Genomic DNA, 20,026 nt, shown 5'->3' on the forward strand with positions numbered 1-20,026 from the left:
GGGGACCCACCACAATATTCCCAGAGTTCATTCTCTTCTTCTTGATGACAGGTGAATGTTTTTGCAGCCTACAAATTTTCAAATAGCAAATTATCCTTGCTGAAGACGGATTTCTCTTGGCATTAGTAAGGGATATGAAAGCACGTAATTCCCCTGTTAGAAGTCACAACCTTTGTTTCAAAACCTCAAGGGAAAATTGCACTGAGACAGGATGGCAAAGGCTTCTGTTATGGTTAACAACAGAATAGCTCAATTATCTCATTGTGAAGGAGACAAGAGAGAATCACTGGTGTATTACAGCAGAAGTCTAGGGTAATCCTGTTATAGGTACGCTCTTTTAGTACAAGAATCTACAGTGATTTAATGTATAGATCAATGGGTAATAAAGGCAAAGTCCACCACAACTGGTATCAAGTAAAACCCTTCTGAAGACAAGGAAGAAAGTTTTTAGCTTGTGACACATATTGCTTCAAAGCTTGAGTTTCATTGTTAATGGTCATTGGAAGTTCTCATCTTCAATGAAAGCTTTTGGAAAGCCAACAAGTCTGAAGACTTGGTTCTCCTTCAAAGGAATATAAGGCTTTTTCTGCTCAGTATGTAAGCTCTGCTGAACTTTCCTACTTCCACAGGAAGTACTTTCCTTTTTCCACAGGAAAAAACTTCCTGTGGAGTGAATTTGGAAATTTAGATGATGTTGTAGAAACCTGTTGTCAGTGTTGCCAGGATGTCAGGACCCAGGACATCCCTCTGGCTGTCCTGAGCAGCCAAGATTCCTGCCAGGCACAGAGCCCAAAATGCCTGTTGTTTTGATTATGACCCATGGAGCAAATTACCAACCTTGTATGAAGATCAGCAAACCACAACAGTTTAAGTAGAATATTAATGAAGTTATCACAGGGTGGAAAAGTAGATTTTAGGGGTTTTGGTATGAGGGTTCAGGAGGCAAGATGGAGGGAACTGGGTGTGTCCAGCCTTTCTCCTTCTTCTTCTTGGCCTCCATCTTCTGCTGTGATGTTGGCACTTACAGGTTGGTTTCGAGTAGAAGCTCACTGTCTAACACAGGTGATAGGTATTGGAAAGTAATTGTAAACATTGTATACGTAGTTTTTAGACCTAACACTGTATGTGGGCAGGCAGAGTGCCTCAGACTGTCTTGCTGAGCTGACCTCATCCGGGCAGGAGAAAATTTTTTATAGATAAGATAAAATAAACAACCTTGAAACCGAGAAATGAAGAGCCCTGACTCCTTCTTCAAGCGCCGGGCTGGGAAAAGAGACTTTCGAACTTTTCTCGGAGTCACTCTGGATCCCGACATCAGGACAGCTTATTCCAGAGCTGGATTAGCAGAACAGTGTTGAAATGTCAATGTTCCAGGGTGGTGCTGCAGTTTAATGCCCCGTTTCAGCAGTGTGATGGCACAGGTAGATCCAGCCTGTGTGGTGATGGGAAGTACAGGCTAGATAACACCTTTGATGTCTTCCCTCTCATCTGCCTACTGGCCTGTGTCCCTGGGACACACAGGGATGTGCTAAATCGCTAACTACTGTATGTTGGTCAAAAAGTCTTTTTCTCCTCTCTAGTTAGGAGTAGCAAATGTGTGGCTCTGAGCTGCCTGAGGCTTGTGAACTGTTCAAATACGTTTGTCAAGGCATATTTGGCCTGCCTTCCCGGCTGTGCTCTGAAGGGAGGCAGCACAAAGTCCTCATGGAGACGCTGCTGCAATTGCCTTGGGGTTATGTAACAGTTGCTTATGCAACTGATTAACCCCGGGCCCATCCACAGTGGTGTAATGTAATGAGACCCCTTGGGAATCTCTGCTACCTCCCTTCCTAGGAGCACCTACTCCAGCTGTTCTCTCCATAAGCCTCCAAAACATGAGGAGTTTTGCAGCAGTAGAAAGCTTTGGCATGCCACTTGCAAGGTTTGTAAGTATCAGAAGTGATAGTCCTGCTTTGGTGACAGCTTTCAAGTTAGAGAAATACCACAGTGTCAAACAACCCAAGATATGAAAATGTTAACTGTGACACTTTTTTGCAGAAAAGGTATAAAGATGTAAAATGTAGAAGCTCTGAAAATATATGGCTGGCCAAGAGTAACAGGGATCCTCACCATCTCTGTCATGCGCATGGACAACAGGGACAAAACAGGGAGAGCTGTTCCTCAGACAGCACACAGATTATCTGCTCCTGCAGGACAGGCAATAAGATAAATACATGCTAAGCAAGCCCTCATAAGCACAATTTACTTTCTGTTGCAGTCTGTAGCTAGAGGGCAAAAGCTGCTCTCTTTTCCTTCCTATCTTGTCCTTCCTTAGTGGAAGCTATTTGTCAGACTTTGATTTCTAGTTTCCAAGTGTCACTGTGAACAGCTGGGAACTAGAAAGATTCTCCTCCTGCCTGCCTCTTTCCATAAGTTCTCCAATTAGCTGCTGGTTTTGGGGCCAGACCATACTGTTTTCCTGAAGAAACTGTCAGGATGTCTTGTGAACACTTTAAAGAGAAGGCACTTTACCAGAAATAAAGATTCTTTTGCTCCTCTCCCTCAAAACTCACTTGAGTGAGGAAGAGTTAGGACATTTTATTTTCTGATTCTTAGTAAATAGCAAGTTTTTGAGTAAAAGTGGGAGAAAAAAAGATTAATTCAATCTATTTTTCTCCTGTTTTCCAGATATATCCAGCACTTCAATAAATTAATTCAGTATTTAAAATAAGTGACTATTTTGCAAGACTTTCCCTGAAACTTTGGTTTACAGCAGACAATGGTTATCTGATATTTCACCTTCAGTATGCTACCTTGTTGGATAGCTGTTAATTCATACGATTTTGGCTTTTCTAAACACAGAATTGCGACACCACCAGCCCTTATTTTAAAATGAAGTATGCGGCAGATGATTCTTTGATTTATTTTTTTTTTTTTAATTCTAGTACCCCTTCAATGGCCCAACATCAAGAATGGAGCCCTGTTTGATGAGCAGTACTCCCAGGCTGCATCCCACACCAGTGACTCCACGCTGGCCAGAGGTCCCAGCTGCCAACTCCTGCTACACCAGCTCCTCCATGCACTCCACAAGATATGGCAATTCCAGTGACATGTACGCGCCCCTGACAGCACGCAGGAATTCTGAGTATGAGCACATGCAACACTTTCCCGGCTTTGCATACATCAATGGGGAAGCCACTACAGGCTGGGCTAAATGAAGATGACTGCTATAAGCTGAGCCCACACACTCCCACTGTACAGGAGTTACAAAAGCTTCATGCCATGTGGGACTTTTTGTGGACGTTCTTCAAGGAAGGTGAAAATGGAAAAGATCCTGGGCAGATAAATATTTTTCCTGATATGGGCAGATTGCAGACCAGTATAACTGAATGTTCCTGTAGCTGAAAAACACTTTTGTGCTGTTCTGGACCACTTTTTGGGCCGATCGGTGCCTTTTTTAATTCTGGGACAACCCTGTGTGCTCTAAGTTTGAATGAGCCAGTTTTACCCCCTCTCTTATTGACAAACATTAATGAGTCTTGCAAAAAAAAAGTACTGAAACAGGACCCATTTATAATTTGAATTAAAGACAGGAAATTGGCCCTCAGCAAAACTCCATCATCTGTTCTTTTAAGCTCTTAACACATTCCTTAAAAACCATTCTGCCAAGTCATCACTTACTCATATCAATTCCTCTATCTGGTTCCTTAGAAGGACATGTGTTGCTGTAGGTTTCAGTTTACACCTAACTTTGTATATTGATGCACCTTTCTGTTGATCTAGTAAGTTTGATCTTTACAAAAGAGAAGAAAAGACATGTAGCATTGAATTATACACTGCCTTAAGTTGACTGTTGTTCTTATTATATATGTATTTGTGTTGAGTTTGCACAATCTGGAAAAATCTAACTTCTCTGGTTAGTAATGACAAGGTAAGAAGGAACTTGGGACTGGGAAGATTTTGAATTCAGAGCCACGTATGTTAAATATGATGATATGAAGCAATTATATAAGGAAAATGACAATGCAAACATGATTATTTGCTTAATTATCTATTGTCAGGTATGAAACTGTTCTCTCAATTTCTTCCCGTGGTGATAATTCTCTATACGTCTATAAAAGCAAAATTCAAAGCTGTGCCTTTGAAGTTATTCTGTACTGTGTATGTGTGGAAAAATGTATTGTATTTTGGGGAGAATTTTTCTTAGACATTTTCCTTCAGATTTGTAGCTATTTGTGAGTTTTTGTTAGTTTTTATTAACATAGCTTTTTCTTCTGTATTATAAAATGCACCAAGCAATTATGGTGGACCTATTACCCTATGGGTAAGAAATAAATAAATGGAAATATGACAACAGGCATTTTAGTAGTTGTTTTGTAAATAAAATCTTTGATAGCACCCAGTGTGACAATAACCATGTTTATGTCTAAAATGGACATAAGTGTTATTTGTACAGTTGTGCAAGGTATATGAGGGATTTTCACACCTAAATAAAGTTCTTGAAAGTAAATAGATGCCAGTTAAATTTACTTAAAATACAAAAATTTCTACAAGCTCCAGACCTTCAAAAAATGTTAGACGTCATCATGCTTTTATTCAAGGAAGGACTTGAGAGCACGTACAATTCATGGCAAATGGGTGATGCACCTCCACTTGCCTGATGGACTGGTGATCATGACCTGCCAAGGTCCCTCCAAGGACCAGATGCCCTGCTGAGATATCTGTGGGTAGAACTGACCAGTAACTCAAGGCTGGATCTTTGGAAGGATCAATATGGTGGCGAGCCTACGCACCACTCAACGGAAGACAGAAGCACTTCTGCTCTTTTTTATAGTAAATTTTTAAACCAGAAGAAGCCTAATCCCCATTGACTGAAAAAGAGGAGAAAATGAGACTATTTTAGCATACAAATATTCCATATCCTTCAACACTTATGGGGTCAGCTTTGTTACCCCGAAGAGCTCAGGCAGATTGTTCAGGAGGGAGGAGGGATATTGGACACAGTGTGAGATCCAGAAATAATAAAACATTTCTGAATGGAGAACTGCAACATCCTGGGTGTCTTGGGAGAGGAAATTCTGACCAACAGCAGCACCACAAAGCTGCTCATAAAAAAGAGCCAAGAACATCATCTGTGAAACAGGGCTTGGAAAGTCTTTTGCAAAAAAAGCCTCCATATTTTTTTTTCTTTTTTTAAAAATGAATGGAAAAACTTGTGTTGATGCCTCAGGAGTGTGCACTTCCAACTGCGATTGAACTGCTTCCTGATGAGGGCTTTGAAATTCAAAGTAGACATTCTTGGGGGGCAGTGTATAGAATGGTGGAACAGAGGCCACCTCCTGCATGAGAAGAGCTGCAAAGTAAAGCAGGACTGATCCTGGGCCACTGCAGCACAAACCATGTCAGCTTTCAGGTCACAGGCTGTGCAGCAGCCTGGGGCGAGCACCATAACCTCTGGGTAGAATGTCTGGTGAGGGGCAAGAACGTCTTAAGTCATCCCAGTACAAACTGTCAAACCTCCTGATTCAGCGTCTGCAGGTTGTTATTTAATTATTTTCCTTGAACATGGAAACTAAAAGTTAGGTTTTCTTGCCTAGCCATGCATTTATGTGCATATGAACTAAATATGTGACTATGCAAACGTTGCTGATGAAACTTTAACGCCACATTGTGAAATATTCTGTCTCAATTGAAGTTTCTCTTCTGTTATTTTTCCTATTTTCTTCTTTCTTTCCTATCTCTCCTCCTTTTTCTTTTTTTTTCTCTTTTCCTTTTCCCTTTTTCTTTTCTCTTTTTTTTAAATTTATTGCTTACATTCTCTTTTTTCCTAACAACAAATACACATTTTTATAAAGATATGATCTTTTTCACAGGCTAAGACATATAATAAATGATAGATATATAATATATACATTAGAACAGAAACTAATATTATACATTACAGCATAACTGACATAACACTTTTAATATTTTTGAACAGATCTACACACACACACAAATGTATATATATATGTATGCCTATAAAAATCCACTACAATTCTTCAAGATTTTTCATTACCAGGTAGAAAAAAGACTCAGCGGGGGAAGAGCAGTGAGAACTCCATTCAGTAGCATGAATCCTGTTTTTGTCAGGCTACCTCTTGCTGCAAAGGTCGCTACCCTTTGACAAAAATGGCCTCTGACCTCCCCAGCCCCACAATTCTGTTGTGACTGACCCTGAAACCCATGAAATTCAGGGGCAGACGTTGCTTTGGAAGGTTTACATAAAGCTGACTAACATGGGAAGGGCTCGTGGTATGCACCCATCTGAAAAGGTCTGCCAGTTCTTTGGTAGAGGATGCAATTTATTCTGTCCTTCTCTTTCATTGAAATCCTAATCCTTCATATACTACATAAAGTGGAAAATAAAACACGCTGATGATGAATGTGCCTTTAAAGGGCAGTAACAGTTTCCTAATGTTCATTTTTCAGGTTTTGGAATTAAAAGAAAAAAAAAAAAAAAAAAAAAAAAAAAAAAAAAAAAAAAAACTATGGGCAAGTAAAATGAGTGTTTTGCTATGCTGTGAAGTAAATCTAAGCCAGCTTATACTTTTTTATAGAGTTGTAAATCTAACAAGCAAAAGACTCTTTTTATTGGGTTTCTCTCCAAAGCTCTATTAGTTTACAGATGGATCAGACTCAGAATTAATGGCTGCACACTGGATGACTGGATTTTGTTACTCCTTGCAGTCCAGTGACTGTGTTGTTCTGGATTTATATTTCAGTTCTTGTGGCAAGAAACCCCTAAGGAGGAAATTCAGGTTCTGGTTTGGGTCTGCATCTTAAACACTGCAGACAGGCACCGTCACATCTGACTACCTCTGGGCTCTGTCCATCTGCAGATGCAACCTCCCTGGTGTTTTCCGCTCTGGAACCAGTCATTTGTGAGATTAAAGGTTTCTCTTTCTCACGAGTTCCTGAACTGAAGGAATAAAGATTTTGAGGAGAGACCAGCCACAGCTCTGTATGAATATATTCGGGGAGTGGGTTTTGTTAACTTCAATATATAATTTTCTGCTATCTGGACAATGAATTTCAATTACAGGGCACCTTGAGTTTGGAAATGCTGTGGATGTGCTCAGAGCGGTTTAAACACGCAGTCTTGCAAAACCTTTATAGAGGCACTGTTCACCATTGCCTGGCTCTGCCAATGCACCTTCCCCTCCTGCCACCTCCTGAACAAAACGCAAAATTTGCGTGTACCACACTGCTCTGGTGGGTTAGACTTGAGATGGGTTTTGCTGCCAGACGCTGTGGCGAAGTCCCGCTTCAGGGAACACTCACAGACTTCGCCCGCGATACTTAAACCTAAAAGCTTAACAAAAAGCAGCCAGCCCTAGCTGTAGCAGCCCTTCGCCTTGCGACCGACACGGCGTGCCCAGGGCAGGGCGCAATCGGCCAAGCCTAAGAAAGAGGGAGGGAAGCGCTGGGCAGCGCCCTGTGCTGCCGTGCGTCCCGAGAGCGGGCTACCGCCGCTCTTCCCAGCGGGAGCCCTGCGCGCTGTGGGCACGGACTGCAGCACCCATCGTGCCCCGCGGCAAGAAAGCGCGGCACACCCCGCCGGCCGCCGCGCCGTCGGGCATGCTGGGAGATGGAGTCCTCTCTCGGCAATAGCCGGCCGACGGGACGGCAGCCAATAGGAGGGCTCGGGAGTGCGCGCCGTCGGCCCCTCCAGCCAATGGCGCGCGGACGCTGCCTGGCAGTCCGGGCGGCTTCCGCGGAGTGTCGGGCGCGTCAGGGGCCGCGGGTTGTGGTGCGCGGGCGGGGCGCGGCCTCTGCCGGCGGCGCCGGACCGGACGGGACGGGACGGTCGGGCATGGAGCGGGGCGCCGAGCCGGGCCCGGAGCTGGGCGCGGTGCTGGAGGCCGTGGAGGGGCGCGGCGGCGGTGGCGCCGAGGCGGTGGAGCGCGTCCTGGCGTGGTACAACGAGGAGGTAACGGGTTCCATCCCCCTCCCCTCTGCGCCGCTCCCCCGGCGCTGTCGCCGCCCCGCCCCGCCCGCCATCGGCAGAGCCGCCAGCATCGTCCTGGACCCCCCCGGGCTGGGCTCTGCAGCGGGTCCCCAGCGCTCACCGCTCTACCGCCATGGCCCCCGCCCCTCAGAGCCCCTGCCCGGCGCAGCGTCCCGCCCCTCCCGTGCGCTCCCCGCTCGCAGGCCGTGCCGGGCCCCGCGGCGCTGCTGGGTTTGGAGGGCCGGGGCAGTGGCTGGAGGAAAGCAGGCAGGGGAGCACAAAGCCCATTGCCGGGCTCGGGCCCCGGCACGTTCGGTCTTGCGTTCTGCGCGCCCAGTGGGTAGTGGGGATTATCGGTGATCGGCTGTAAAAGGAGCTGTTCGATAGCGTTCATTTGCGTCACAAGTCTTTTAACCTGCGTACACCGCTAGGCAGGGGCCGGGCAGAAGAACACTGAGGTCTCTCGGTACCTGCCCACCTGCCTGAGGAGCTGCCCTTTGTGGGCAGCCCTTTGTCACCGGGAACGGAGAGCGCTTTCCATCGCCCGGACGGCGGCCGTGTCAGTGTGCGGGGGATGTGTGTGAAATGGGCTGACAGACCCCCCGTCATTTTTCCGTGCTTCTGGCCAAGCACAGCGAAAGGGGGAGACAGCTTAGAGCAGGTTGAGCTTTTAATGCTGGCAGGTATGAACAAGTAGTAAGGGTCTGCTGCTTTTGTAGTCTGGTATGGGTATGTTCAGACAAGAAGTGAAGGTGTTTCCTGTTGATATAGGGAGGTGAAAATCAGAGTGAAAATACATGTTGGGTTAATCTTTTATTAACCCCTCCCCCCCCCCCCCCCCCCCCCTTCTGATAGGGGCATTTTGACACTTAGATTGTAGTAGAGCAGCACAGTCCATTCTGAAAGATTATGTCTCAACCCATCAGGTGGCTGTCCTTTGTATATGTGCTTGTGTGAGTGGTACACAAGTCTCTAAAGCTGGTGCTGACTCAGGGTTTGGCTTTGGCTGTAATTTATATGCAGTCGTGTTGAACTACTTATTGACTGAAATTTAGGAATCTGTTTCAGGAACGAACATTCAGATCTTTAGCTAAAGTTTCATTAAATTGCTTTGTGATTAGGGGAGAAGCCAAATGAGCATGGATGTGATGTGGGTATTCATCCTCTAAGAGGTATCTTGAAATTTGCTATCTTAAGTGCAACATATTTTACACCTAACAATGGCAGTAACTGATTTCTTCACTCAGACTTGGGCTTGTAGAAGAACCTTGAGTCTGGACATAGGCTGCCTTTGTCTGGGTGAAATTCAAAGGTAGAGATTGATGCAGCTGGAGGGCACTGTCTGAAGGATTGGTAGATCAGGAGTTCATGGACACATCTGTTTTAGCTTACTGAGGTACAGAGGAAGGATTCTGATTGAAGGAACCTTTTGTTTCTGTCCTTACTCCTCAAAGTGACCCCGTGTTAAATGTGTTCTGTCAGAAAGAATGCACAAGCATAGTTTCTTAATTTTGCTGCACTGGATTTTACACCTTCTCAGCAGCTTTCCCAGGTGAATTATTTTGGCTTGAGTTGAATCGTCAAGGACACAGTTGAGAGCTCATGCACCTTGTGTTCTGACATTTCAAGCATTTGCATGAAGTCTTGGAGTTAAGTGTGTAGCTAAATACTTCGTTTTGAGTAGGTGAGAAACTTTAATGCTGTCTCAGTATGACATTGCCCTTACTGCATTTCTTGCTCAAACTTTTTAATCGTATTTCCTTCATCTCTTTTTTTTTTTGTACACTTTGTTACTGACACTTTGTCTATGGGCCAGCAAAGACTGGGCAGAGTACTCCAGGTTCCAGGTTTCCCTAGTTTGTTTTTTTTTTTCAAATAACAAATGAAATATGCTTTAATTGAAAAGAAAGGATGGATCAAGTGTGGTTCCAAAGTGCAAGTGCCTATAGAATAACCATGATGAGAGAAATTAATATGTCTGTTGGTGCTTCTCTGTGCTGTCCTATTTGCAGTGATTATTCCAAATCTTGTTGCTTTACTGCTTAGGCTTGTTCTCACTACATTGCTTTTGTAAATTTGCTGAAATGTTCATGTGCAAACATAAAGGTTGCATTCTCTTGGTTGATTGCTCATCATGCAGTGCTCACCTGTCTTTGAGTTCAGCATGTTGCTGAACTCCTGTTGTCTGGTTGGGAGCTCTGTAAAAGAGAGGAAGGGGATTATTTGCCTATTATTGAGAGAGGAGGAGAATGATTTTCCTGACATCCTCAAGGCTCTAATTGATGTTGGTGACCTTTCTGTGTAATTGTGAGCTTGGGTCATGAAAGGTAAGAAGGCCCATGAATGTGCTATGGAAAGTCACTTTTGTTTTCAGTCACTTGCATGGTGTAGCAAGTTGCATGTTAGATGTAGAAATTGATATTTTAATTTTTTGGAAGCTGTTAATCATGCTTGATCATTTATATTGGAAGTTTTAAAACCTTAAGAGAAATGTCTGGTATTAGTGCTGTTTTCTTTGTCTGATGAGTAATATTTCCCTAATAGCATTCTTTGGGGTGCTAACATGGAACTAGGCCCGATTGCTATTTGAAGTGTTTAATAAAAAATAAGGACTTGTAGTTAGACTATGTCTACCTTTTGTTTAACTGTACCAGAGAAACAAATACCTTGGTAAGGTGTTTTGGAAGCTGCCAGAACACAGAAACTCGTAGTTTTTGTAGCAAGGCTTACTTGATTTGTAGTACTTGTTTTCTGGGCAAGATGATGCCGTGGTGGTTCTGGTTTGGAACACTCAGAGCAGTCAAAAGCTTGTAAGCAAGATCTGTTTGGGGAAGAATCTGGGTAATGAAGTATGTGTGAAACACAAGGCAATCTCTCTCATTTTTCACCCTGTTAAGTGCCATGTGTGAGGTAGTTGACTCACATCCCAGGGATAAAAGCTTGCTCTGCACCAGTAGTAATTGTGAAACTCTTCATTGGAGGCACTTAGTGATGCTTTTGCTGTTGGGGAGGATGGGAAGAGGAGGGCATGGTTGTAGCCTCATTATCTGAGGCTTAGTTTAACCAGAGCCCTGGAGTTTTGAATAGTTTTGCAGGTATTACATCCTCTGCAGCTGCTGTGCATGTAACAATCACAAACTCTTGTCTTTGCTTACAGAATCGGGCCACTTTCAGGTTTGACCCTGCAGATGAAGACAAAAGAAAGGTGAGTAAAATAGGCTGTAGAGCTGCATACCTCAATGAAGAACTTAAGAGTAAAGGCAGTCTCTCAGCTTAGATGCCATTGTGAAATGGTGCAAGCAGTGAGTATAAAGGTATAATTTAATTGTTGCTTCTTCAGTCCAAGAGACATGACAACTACACATGCCCTTTTTTCTCTGAAATTCCCCTAGCAAGGCTCCCAGTGTTGAATGAAAGTAGTTACAGAAAAGCCTATAAATGATTTTGCTGGGTATGGATTTGAGATGAGGTGGAAGAATAAATGTAAAGATACTCTTCTATATCTACTGAGGTAAAATTTTACCATAGATTTTTCAATTTTCTCTCTTCTCAGCAGGTAACAATATGACAGATGTATTTCTTGTCTATGTGAGATGCTTAAAGAACACTAGGGATTAAGATGAAGGGATAATTAAAGAAGAAAACTATTAAGCTATAAAGAAGACAGGGTTGCAGAAGCCTGTTGTTCCAAAGGTGCTGTAATCAGTGAGATGTGGTACATGCATCAGGTGTCAAAGCTGGGAAATGTGAATTGAGCTGTCCAGGTGTGGGAGGGCTTAGCACATCCCTTGGGATCCATTCACAGCCTCGCATTTAAAGCTTGGACATGGAATTTTTTTTTTCCTGTTGTTATTTTTAGGGTGTAAGATGTAGTACAAAGCCCTTTCTTTCTGTTGTGTAATTAGCTTTGAGGCTGATTTGCATATTTATTCAGAAAACGTTCATTAGTGAATGAGGCTGTATCTTTCGGCTATTTCTGGAATAAACTCAAAGCTTGAAATCAGAATTGCAAGATTCCTACAAGGATAGCTTGTCTGAAATTGAGCACACATTGTTTCATTCCATGATCTTATGCTAAATCTAAATATTTTAAGTTTTGGTTTGTTTTTTTTTTTTCCTGGTAGAAATGGATGGGATGATAAGTCTGTCAGTCTTTTGCATTTGCAAACCCATCAGTTGTTTGTACTGTAATCTTCAGTTGCAATTCCTTGTTACACAGAGAATCAAAGACCTCTTAGCTTTGCGTTATCTATGGCTTTGCTGGAAGCTGACACTCAGTGATGTGGTGATGCACTCTGTGTGTCCCTTCTGATCTGTAGAAGAACTCACCTGGGATCTGGACTTGATGCTTACCTCTGTTCCCCACCATCCCTCCCATCCCTTTTTACACTGTGCTTGACTGAATGTCTAGTCTGAAAAATTGATTGCCAGCTGCAGAACACAGGAAAGGACAAGAGAGCAGAGGCCAAATAGGCAAAAGCCAAATAAAGACAATGAGTTTGGAGAGGTGAATGTAAGTTACATAGTATGAGGATTTTTTTTTTTAAGCAACCCATACACACCAGTGACATGCTGAAAATACAAAAGATAGAAAGGCCAAAACTATGGCTTGACTAGAAGCTGGTTAATTGGACTGAGTAAATTGTTCTGCAGTGATATATGACTACCAAAGCATGATGGTTTTAGGCTGTAACCTAACTAAATCAGCAGTGAGTTTGTGATAATGAATTCCAGGAGAAAAGTAGGTTGTGTCCTCCAGAAGACAGGAAGGGAGGTAATGCTATCAAGTTTGTCTATCTGAACATAGCCACAGGACTGTAATACATCTCAGGGTGATAAAACCTCAAGATTGTAATGTGAGCAGTCCTTGTATTTGTCCTGGTTGTTTAATGATGTATGTGTCTGCCTTGGCCTATCTGTGGTGAGTGTTCTGGTTATAAATCAGATGGCAATCTATGTTGTACTCTAAGATCCACTCAGATACCAGGCACATCAAGTCAGTGCCAATCCTTCTTAACTTGTTATATACTAATAAAAAATAAGAATTTATGGAAGCCTGTTTTCAGTTTCTTTGTGTAAACAGTATAGAAATTGCAAACCAGAAGTAAATGTGTTCTGGAATAGCAGCTGAAATAAAGGCAGTGGTGTTGTTTCTGAGGAGTTTAATAAGCGCTTAGAAATCTGAAATATTTGTCTCAAGCAGTCAAGAAGTTTTTGACAGTGTTCTGCTGGAAAAAGTTGAGTGTCCAGAACTGCAACACTTCACAGCACTGTGGCATGGTTGAGACAAACAGTTGGTCTGTTCTGGAATCCACTCCAGAAAAGGGATATCTATTAACTTGACCAGGCAGTCACCTTGGAGAGAGTTGTCAGGTGTAGTGGCTCCCTCTCTCTGGCAGAGCAGGTGCTTCGGCTCAAGCTCACATGCTAATACAAAAAGGAAAGGGTTTTTTGGACCACTTGATCTTTATTGAATAGCTTTGCTCTCCATTATTTATACTTTGTTGGAGCCAAATACTGCTTCTGAAGTAACAACACATTTGTGCTGTTTACAGACTTTAGATGGTAAGAAAATTACAGTACTGTTTGTGCCCTGGAAATGTCTCAGCACTGATTGCCTGGCTGGTCATAGCATTCCACAGCTGGAAGTTGTCATGGCACCATTTGCTGTGATATAACAGATGAAGTAAATCTGTCCAAGATGGCAAGTAGGGCCTTTTAATTTGGATGAAGACACTGAGTTTGCAAGAGGAAGGGGAAAAAAGGGAAGCAGTAGCCAAATATAGGAATATGACTTACAAGCCATATTCTTACCTGATATGACTGAACTATTTCCTCTTCAGCCCATACCTTTCTGTCTGCTTCACCTCTTAGTGTACTTGCAGCATCAGGTTTCTGCTCTGTTAGGTCCAGCTTACTGTGTTGGGTCTCTTAAAAGAAATCTTCAGAATTTGAGACCAGTGTTCTTGAGTTATTGTCTGGGTTTGATTTGAACATGATGGATCTAAAATTCAATGGGAAGAAAATCACCCAAAATAGTGTTTTCCCCTTGCATCACTGAGTGTTTTCAAGGTGTTAAAATAGCTGGTGGTAAATCATACCAAATGTATGTGGGGATTTCTCTACCAGTTAAATTAATGATGTGGGAAATTCTCTTAGTCTCTGTACAGTACCATGTTTTAACTCTGGAAGGAGTGAAGTATGTTGATGGAGCAAGATGCTGTCACACTCTAAATCTTAGAAGAAACTCATTCTTAAGTTAGTGCTCTTGATGCTATGATGTTTCAGGGAGGTCTTAAGGTTCCTACAGTCACCAAGGCACAGTTTTTCTCTTCCCAGTAAATATGGGGTAAGCTTTTAAAGTCTGTTAGTGAGTGTCCTGTAACAACATTAAGCTCAAGTTCTCCTGTGGGCACACTGTGTGGTATTTTAGTTGCTGTTGTTACTGTTCTGACTTCTCCGAAACCCCTTAAGGGAGTACCAGTCTGTAAGAGGAAAAAGTACTAAGTATCCTGCATTAATACTGAGCATTTTTTCTAATTCCCTCTGGTCCTGCCCATTCCCATCCAGCATTTTTTAGCTTTTACTGAAACCTCTTAAGGTTCATGAAACCCATCTCTCCTTTTAACATCCTTTCACCATGGTATTACAGAAGATAAAAGGGTTCTCCCTCTCCCTGTCCAGTGAGGTGAGCAGGGGCTGCTGAGTGCAGCTACACAGGATTGAACCTTTCTGTGACTCTGAAGCAAGTGTTTAATCCACCAGTTCTGACAACAGGGATTGCTCAGTGTGCTCCTCACCTCACCTGCAGAATGTCCTGCTCTCGTGTGTTCAAACCTTCAGTTTGGCTCTGTGCCATGTCAGAGCTGGCAGGCTCCTGCCAAACAGCCAACTGCCCACTGTCAGTGCAGGCTCAACAATGAAGTGCTCAAAATAAAGCAGGCTGAATCCTCAAGGAATGCAAGTATACACCTTCCCACCCACGTCTGTCCACAAAGACTAGGCAAAAATTTGACACAGTCTTCTCAGGGGAGGTTATCTAATTGTCCTGTTATTCAGCACAGTTGATGATATATGTTGTATAAGTGTTGTCTTGACTTGCAGAGAAATGAAAGTTGTAAGTAATATTTCAAATATTCTTGGGCTTACTTTCTCATTGTCATGGATGCTTTGCTCGGAATCGTTAATAGACATTAAAACACAGAAACTGAAGAGTTGTGCTCTCCTTTCCATCCCCTCCCCTCACCCCAGCGTAATCAGCCTGTGAACAAAGATAGTGGAAGATAATGGAAGTATTTGGCCCAAAGTCACAAAGCAGGCCTGTGGCTGAGCAAGGGAGAAAACACTCATCTCGTGTCTCAGGAGAGATCTTTTGCTACTGGGCTGTTTTGCTTCTTAGCATTGTGGCTTTACACTGTCAAGATAAAGGACCAAAACAGGTTAATAGTTTATTTGTCAAAACAAGATGACAAATGGGTTTTTCTGGCCTTCCTGTTTTGATACAAGATTTAATACTACAGCCTAGACAAAAGGAATGGTGTGCATTGTTCTGTGTTAATATTAGCACAAAAGCTGAGAAATCTTGAATTTCAGAGAAATGAATGGATTTTACAATAAAAAAATTGTTTAAACTAAAGCTTTTGAAAAAATATATGAAAAACATTGCTTGCTGTAGCATGATTGATGAAAGTCAAAATATTATCTGGATGTTGAAAGGATAGAACACCAAACAAAGAAATGTGAAAATCTTGCAGTGACCTAAAGGGTAACAAACAAAGGCCCTGAAACTGGAACAGTCATCATATGTGTTGTGAGAGGGGGAGGTTGCTTCCTGTCTGAATGTTCACTTGCTTTCATTTCCAACCACATAAATGAAATCTGTGCCCCTTAGCTTATGCCATGCTAATGGTCTACAGGGTGGTAGAAAGAGCACCACCTAGAGAAAATGAAAAGCATGGTAATGTTGTTGTGGTCACATTCGCATCTCTTCCTATTTCTTTTATCTCTGTGCATCATTTCCCTTGTACCATCAAGGCCAAAACAGAAAATGTGCCGTATGGCATTTGGTTTTAATTGTCTCTGAGGCAATTTCCTAATAGGGTGAATCTTTCCGTGGATAGCTCTGCAATTATAATCAGATACTCTAGCTTTTCCTGAGCTGCTGATGGCTCTTGGGATCAGCCAACAGTGGTTCACTGTCACAGATGCCCTGATTGCTGCTTCCTCTAAAATCACTCTTGATGGCTCACTGGATCTTAACTCCAGAGAACTTTGTCAGCAGTTAAGTTGTAATCAGGTTGCTAAATCTCTTTTTAAAAAAAAAAGATCTATTTTATATCTATCTTTAGTACAACTATTCAGAGTTAAAACTCTTCTGGTGCTGCATTTCACTATGATTTGAAGCCAAAGAGATGATTTTATATTTTTAATTAAATTGCATGTCATTTACTGTATGGAGGGAAGGTTAGGCTTCCACCTCTCACAGCAAGTCAGCAGGAGGTTATTGCCCTTTGGCATCCCTCCTGCAGTGCTTTTGACATTTTCCAGTGACACTTTCATAACAGTAGGTGGGTAAAACTTATGGGGAAAAAAATTAAGTCAGAATTTGAGCAGCCTGGTCTCTATGTAATCAAATAAGTTTCAGAATTTGGATAAATTGTTATAGACCACCTTGTAGCAGCTGTTACCAACGAGGTAGACAATAACTGCTAAGTCTAGTTGAAAAGTGCTTAAACACAGAATAAACTAGGATTTTTCTGGAGTTCTGTGAACTGTCTGTTCAGTTGTGTGTTATTCCTCAAAACCAAACAGACTCCACACTTCAGCTTGCAAAGCAGACTTAACTCTCAGCAATAGAAAGTGAACTCTTGTAAGAAGTTGAGCTGTAACTAGGTAATTTGACTGTGAATCTAGACTGGGCATTTTTTGTTTTGGCCATTTTAAAAAACACTTCAAAGCTGCCACCTTCAGAAACATTTGGTGCAGGTCTAGCATACCATGCTTAAATTGGGGAGTTGTGTGGTTCTGTGTGAGCAGCTCTAGGTTAATGGTGAAGAACTCTGTCCTTATGTGCCTTTTTCCAGCCACAGTAAGTACCTGTATGCCTGTACAGTTGGTCACATGTGGGCTTTTTAGTACTGTAGTGTCTCTAATATTCTGATAAAAGATTTCTCATGTTGCATATGTGATGAGAGGTGGGACTCATTCCTTGTTTTCAGGCTCTTACTGGATTGTCTAGTCAGGGCTGTGGAAGCACAGTCTTGGTTGTCTGGGTGGTGCTTTTGGATGGGCTTAACCTCAGGACAAGCATTGTAGAAATCATATTGTGAGTTCCTACTGTTTGACTTTGTTTGTACATTTTCTTTGAATGTTGTTTGAAGTTAAAAGAAAACAAGTTTAAGTCTTGGGTTATTTGCTCCCATATTCTTCTGGAGTGTCTGTTCTAGATGTGCTTTAGATTTAATGTTTGTTCTTGATTTTGTTCATTTTTTTATTTTGACTTTAATTGTAAATCATCACAGTAGTAATACTGGCTTACATGTCCCAAGTGGAATCTTTGTTTTGAACTTTGTATCAGGGTCATGGGCTTCAGTGCTCCTCACCTTTTCATTGTGGTGGTGATAGTGAAAGTGGAATTCAGAGACCATTCACCAAGCACCATTTTATACTTTACTAGTATTCCTATGCTTTTTGTAATGATTTTTTTGACACAGACTGCCTGAGGTCACAATATGAATTTTGGGTCCTAAGTAGACTTCTGCTTTAGGGCTCTTCCACTCAGTGGCTGCTCTGGCTTCTTCAGTAATTTATTCATGTTGATGGTCAAGACACCACGCTGAGGAGGAGAGGAGCATGGAGAAACTGTGTCCTAGGAGGTACAGTGCAGTTTCTGTTGTATTGGGAATTTCTTTGTGACTATACTTCTGACGCTAGTACCCATGAGTAGTTGTGTTGCCTTGAGCGTAAGGCATAAAATCCCACTGGAGTCCTCTCACAACAAGCAATCTCTTCTGGCCTCTCTTCTCTCCCCTTTGATTGATTGATTGTCCATTTCTGTCTTATAAAAGGTAATGCTTCTGTAACTGAGATGTTACAGTTCTGACCTGCAGATTATTGGAGTGTTGTATTTTCCCATGCTGCATTTATGTGATTATTTACCTCTGCAGTCCTGTTGCTATAAGGAATCTGTGAACTATTTTGATATCAAGAACAATCTGTGTTGATAAAACTGCTTTGGTAGAACTGCTCCAGTCTGCCTTCAAGGAAAACTGCATTGTGTTTCTTTGTCAGAGGTGTTATTTCTTAGAGTCATACTTAAAATGGGAGAAGTCTGTGGATTAGGTTGAAGAGGTCACATAAATTACAGCTGTTACCAAACATGGGAGTACTAATCTTTGTATGTTAAGTAGCAGTTATTTTGGTTTCTTTTACTCCCAGCCTCCTGACTGAAACAACCTTGACTTAAAAATTCTGCAGGTGCTGTAGGTGTGACTGTTGTACTTTGACATATTTTTGCTTTCACTTCTCTTTAACTTAGTTATTCTTCTGGAGTTTTTAGTCCTGATACTGTAACTGGCAGTGGTGGGTAATAGCTGCCATTTTGGCTTAATGCTTCTGCAAATGTTGATGTATTTGGATTGTGTCCATGAGGAAAACTGCTTTTGGTACTTTCTGGAGGCATTTGGTAACAGTGCATATTTTGAAGTGCTAATATGGAATACCTAGTTTCTCAAGTGAGATAAAATGTCAAAAGTTATATGGAAGCTTAGCAAAGTAGTTTCTTATGCCACCAGTATTTTGACACTAAAACTGTCCCCTTTTTCTTTGTTGTGTTTGCCTAGAGACTGTGTGAAGGAATTCTAAACATCCTTGAAAAAGACACAAAGACTTCATGTCAAGTTGCCTGCCTGGAGGCCCTCCGGATTCTCTCCCGGGACAAGAAGGTTTTAGTGCCTGTAACCACAAAGAGGAACATGCAGATCCTTATGAAGCTAGCAAAGCTGGACACTGTGGAAGATCCACTGGAGAGAGTATCTGAATTTCCTGTGATAGTAGAAGCCTTAAAATGCCTCTGTAACATAATTTTTAATAGTTCAGTTGCACAGAAGCTCAGTTTGGAACTGAATCTTGCAGCAATGCTCTGCAATCTTCTGCAGAAATGTAAGGACCGGCAGCTTGTTGATGACATTAAATGCTTTGATTTGCGTCTCCTCTTCCTCTTGTCGCTTCTGCACACAGATATTAGAGCACAGCTGCGTCAGGAGCTACAAGGGGTGCAGGTTTTGACTCAGGCTTTGGAGAGTTCCCTGAGTGTAAGATGGACAGAAGAATATAAGGCAGCAGAAGATCGTGACAGGCTACCTCTATCTTTGCAAGAGACAGATTGTGCCATTGAGGCACTAAAGGCTCTATTTAATGTAACACTTGACAGCTGGAATGTCCACAGCAAGGTAAGGCTTAGCTGAAGTGCTTTTTCAGTTGATTTTGTTTAGCCTGCAAGAACCAACAGGTAGATACACAGGCGGCAATTGTTGTTCCTGCTACAACTTGGGCAGAAAATCTTATTCATGTATTTTCTGTGTATTAGGAGAACTGCTTGGCTTGCCTAATGCAAGTTTAAACTGTATGTTTTCAGATACAAAAATGCAAAAAATACTATTTCATAAAAGTCTTAGATTTCCAAAAGAAAATAAATGTAGTTCACTAATAATTAGCTGGCCAGGAAAAACTTCTTTATCTAAGTGTACCAGATGGCTGCATCTTTGGAGCTTGTGGACTATGGCAAAAGGGCAATAGATAGAGCTGAGCAACTTCTCTGTTGCATGATAAGTACATCAACTCTCATTTTTAATAAATAACTGTGATGAAAGAGTGCTACTGTTGTTAATATCTTTGTCCCATCCTCCCAACACCAGCTTTGGACTTCATCATTATCTCTTAAAGGTGGGATCAAGTACAAGAACAAAATACACTTTGATTGTTATGTCTTATGAATAAGGTTTATCTTGGTTTGTTTTAGTTGTTATGTCAGATCTTTTTTTTTCCTTAGATAAATAT

General features: G+C 42.1%; 2 protein-coding genes across 4 annotated transcripts in view; both read left to right on the top strand.

Moving 5' to 3' along the window:
- Window positions 1–4,329, top strand: part of RFX4 (regulatory factor X4) — an 87,690-nt gene extending 83,361 nt beyond the window's left edge. For both annotated transcript variants that reach the window (XM_063154375.1, XM_063154374.1), the window contains exon 18: window positions 2,925–4,329. In XM_063154375.1, the coding sequence (XP_063010445.1) occupies window positions 2,925–3,197 (273 nt within the window). In that variant the 3' untranslated portion in view covers window positions 3,198–4,329. The remainder of the gene's footprint in view (window positions 1–2,924) is intronic.
- Window positions 4,330–7,864: 3,535 nt separating this feature from the next.
- RIC8B (RIC8 guanine nucleotide exchange factor B) overlaps window positions 7,865–20,026 on the top strand; it is a 31,900-nt gene continuing 19,738 nt past the window's right edge. The window contains exons 1-3 of one of the 2 annotated variants that reach the window (XM_063154377.1): window positions 7,865–7,951; window positions 11,127–11,174; window positions 18,811–19,419. In XM_063154377.1, the coding sequence (XP_063010447.1) occupies window positions 18,943–19,419 (477 nt within the window). In that variant the 5' untranslated portion in view covers window positions 7,865–7,951; window positions 11,127–11,174; window positions 18,811–18,942. Of the gene's footprint in view, window positions 7,952–11,126; window positions 11,175–17,735; window positions 17,845–18,810; window positions 19,420–20,026 lie in introns of those variants that run through there. The other variant, XM_063154376.1, reaches the window with a different exon arrangement.

This window comes from Melospiza melodia, chromosome 4, assembly GCF_035770615.1.
Source record: "Melospiza melodia melodia isolate bMelMel2 chromosome 4, bMelMel2.pri, whole genome shotgun sequence".
Lineage (NCBI taxonomy): Eukaryota > Metazoa > Chordata > Aves > Passeriformes > Passerellidae > Melospiza > Melospiza melodia.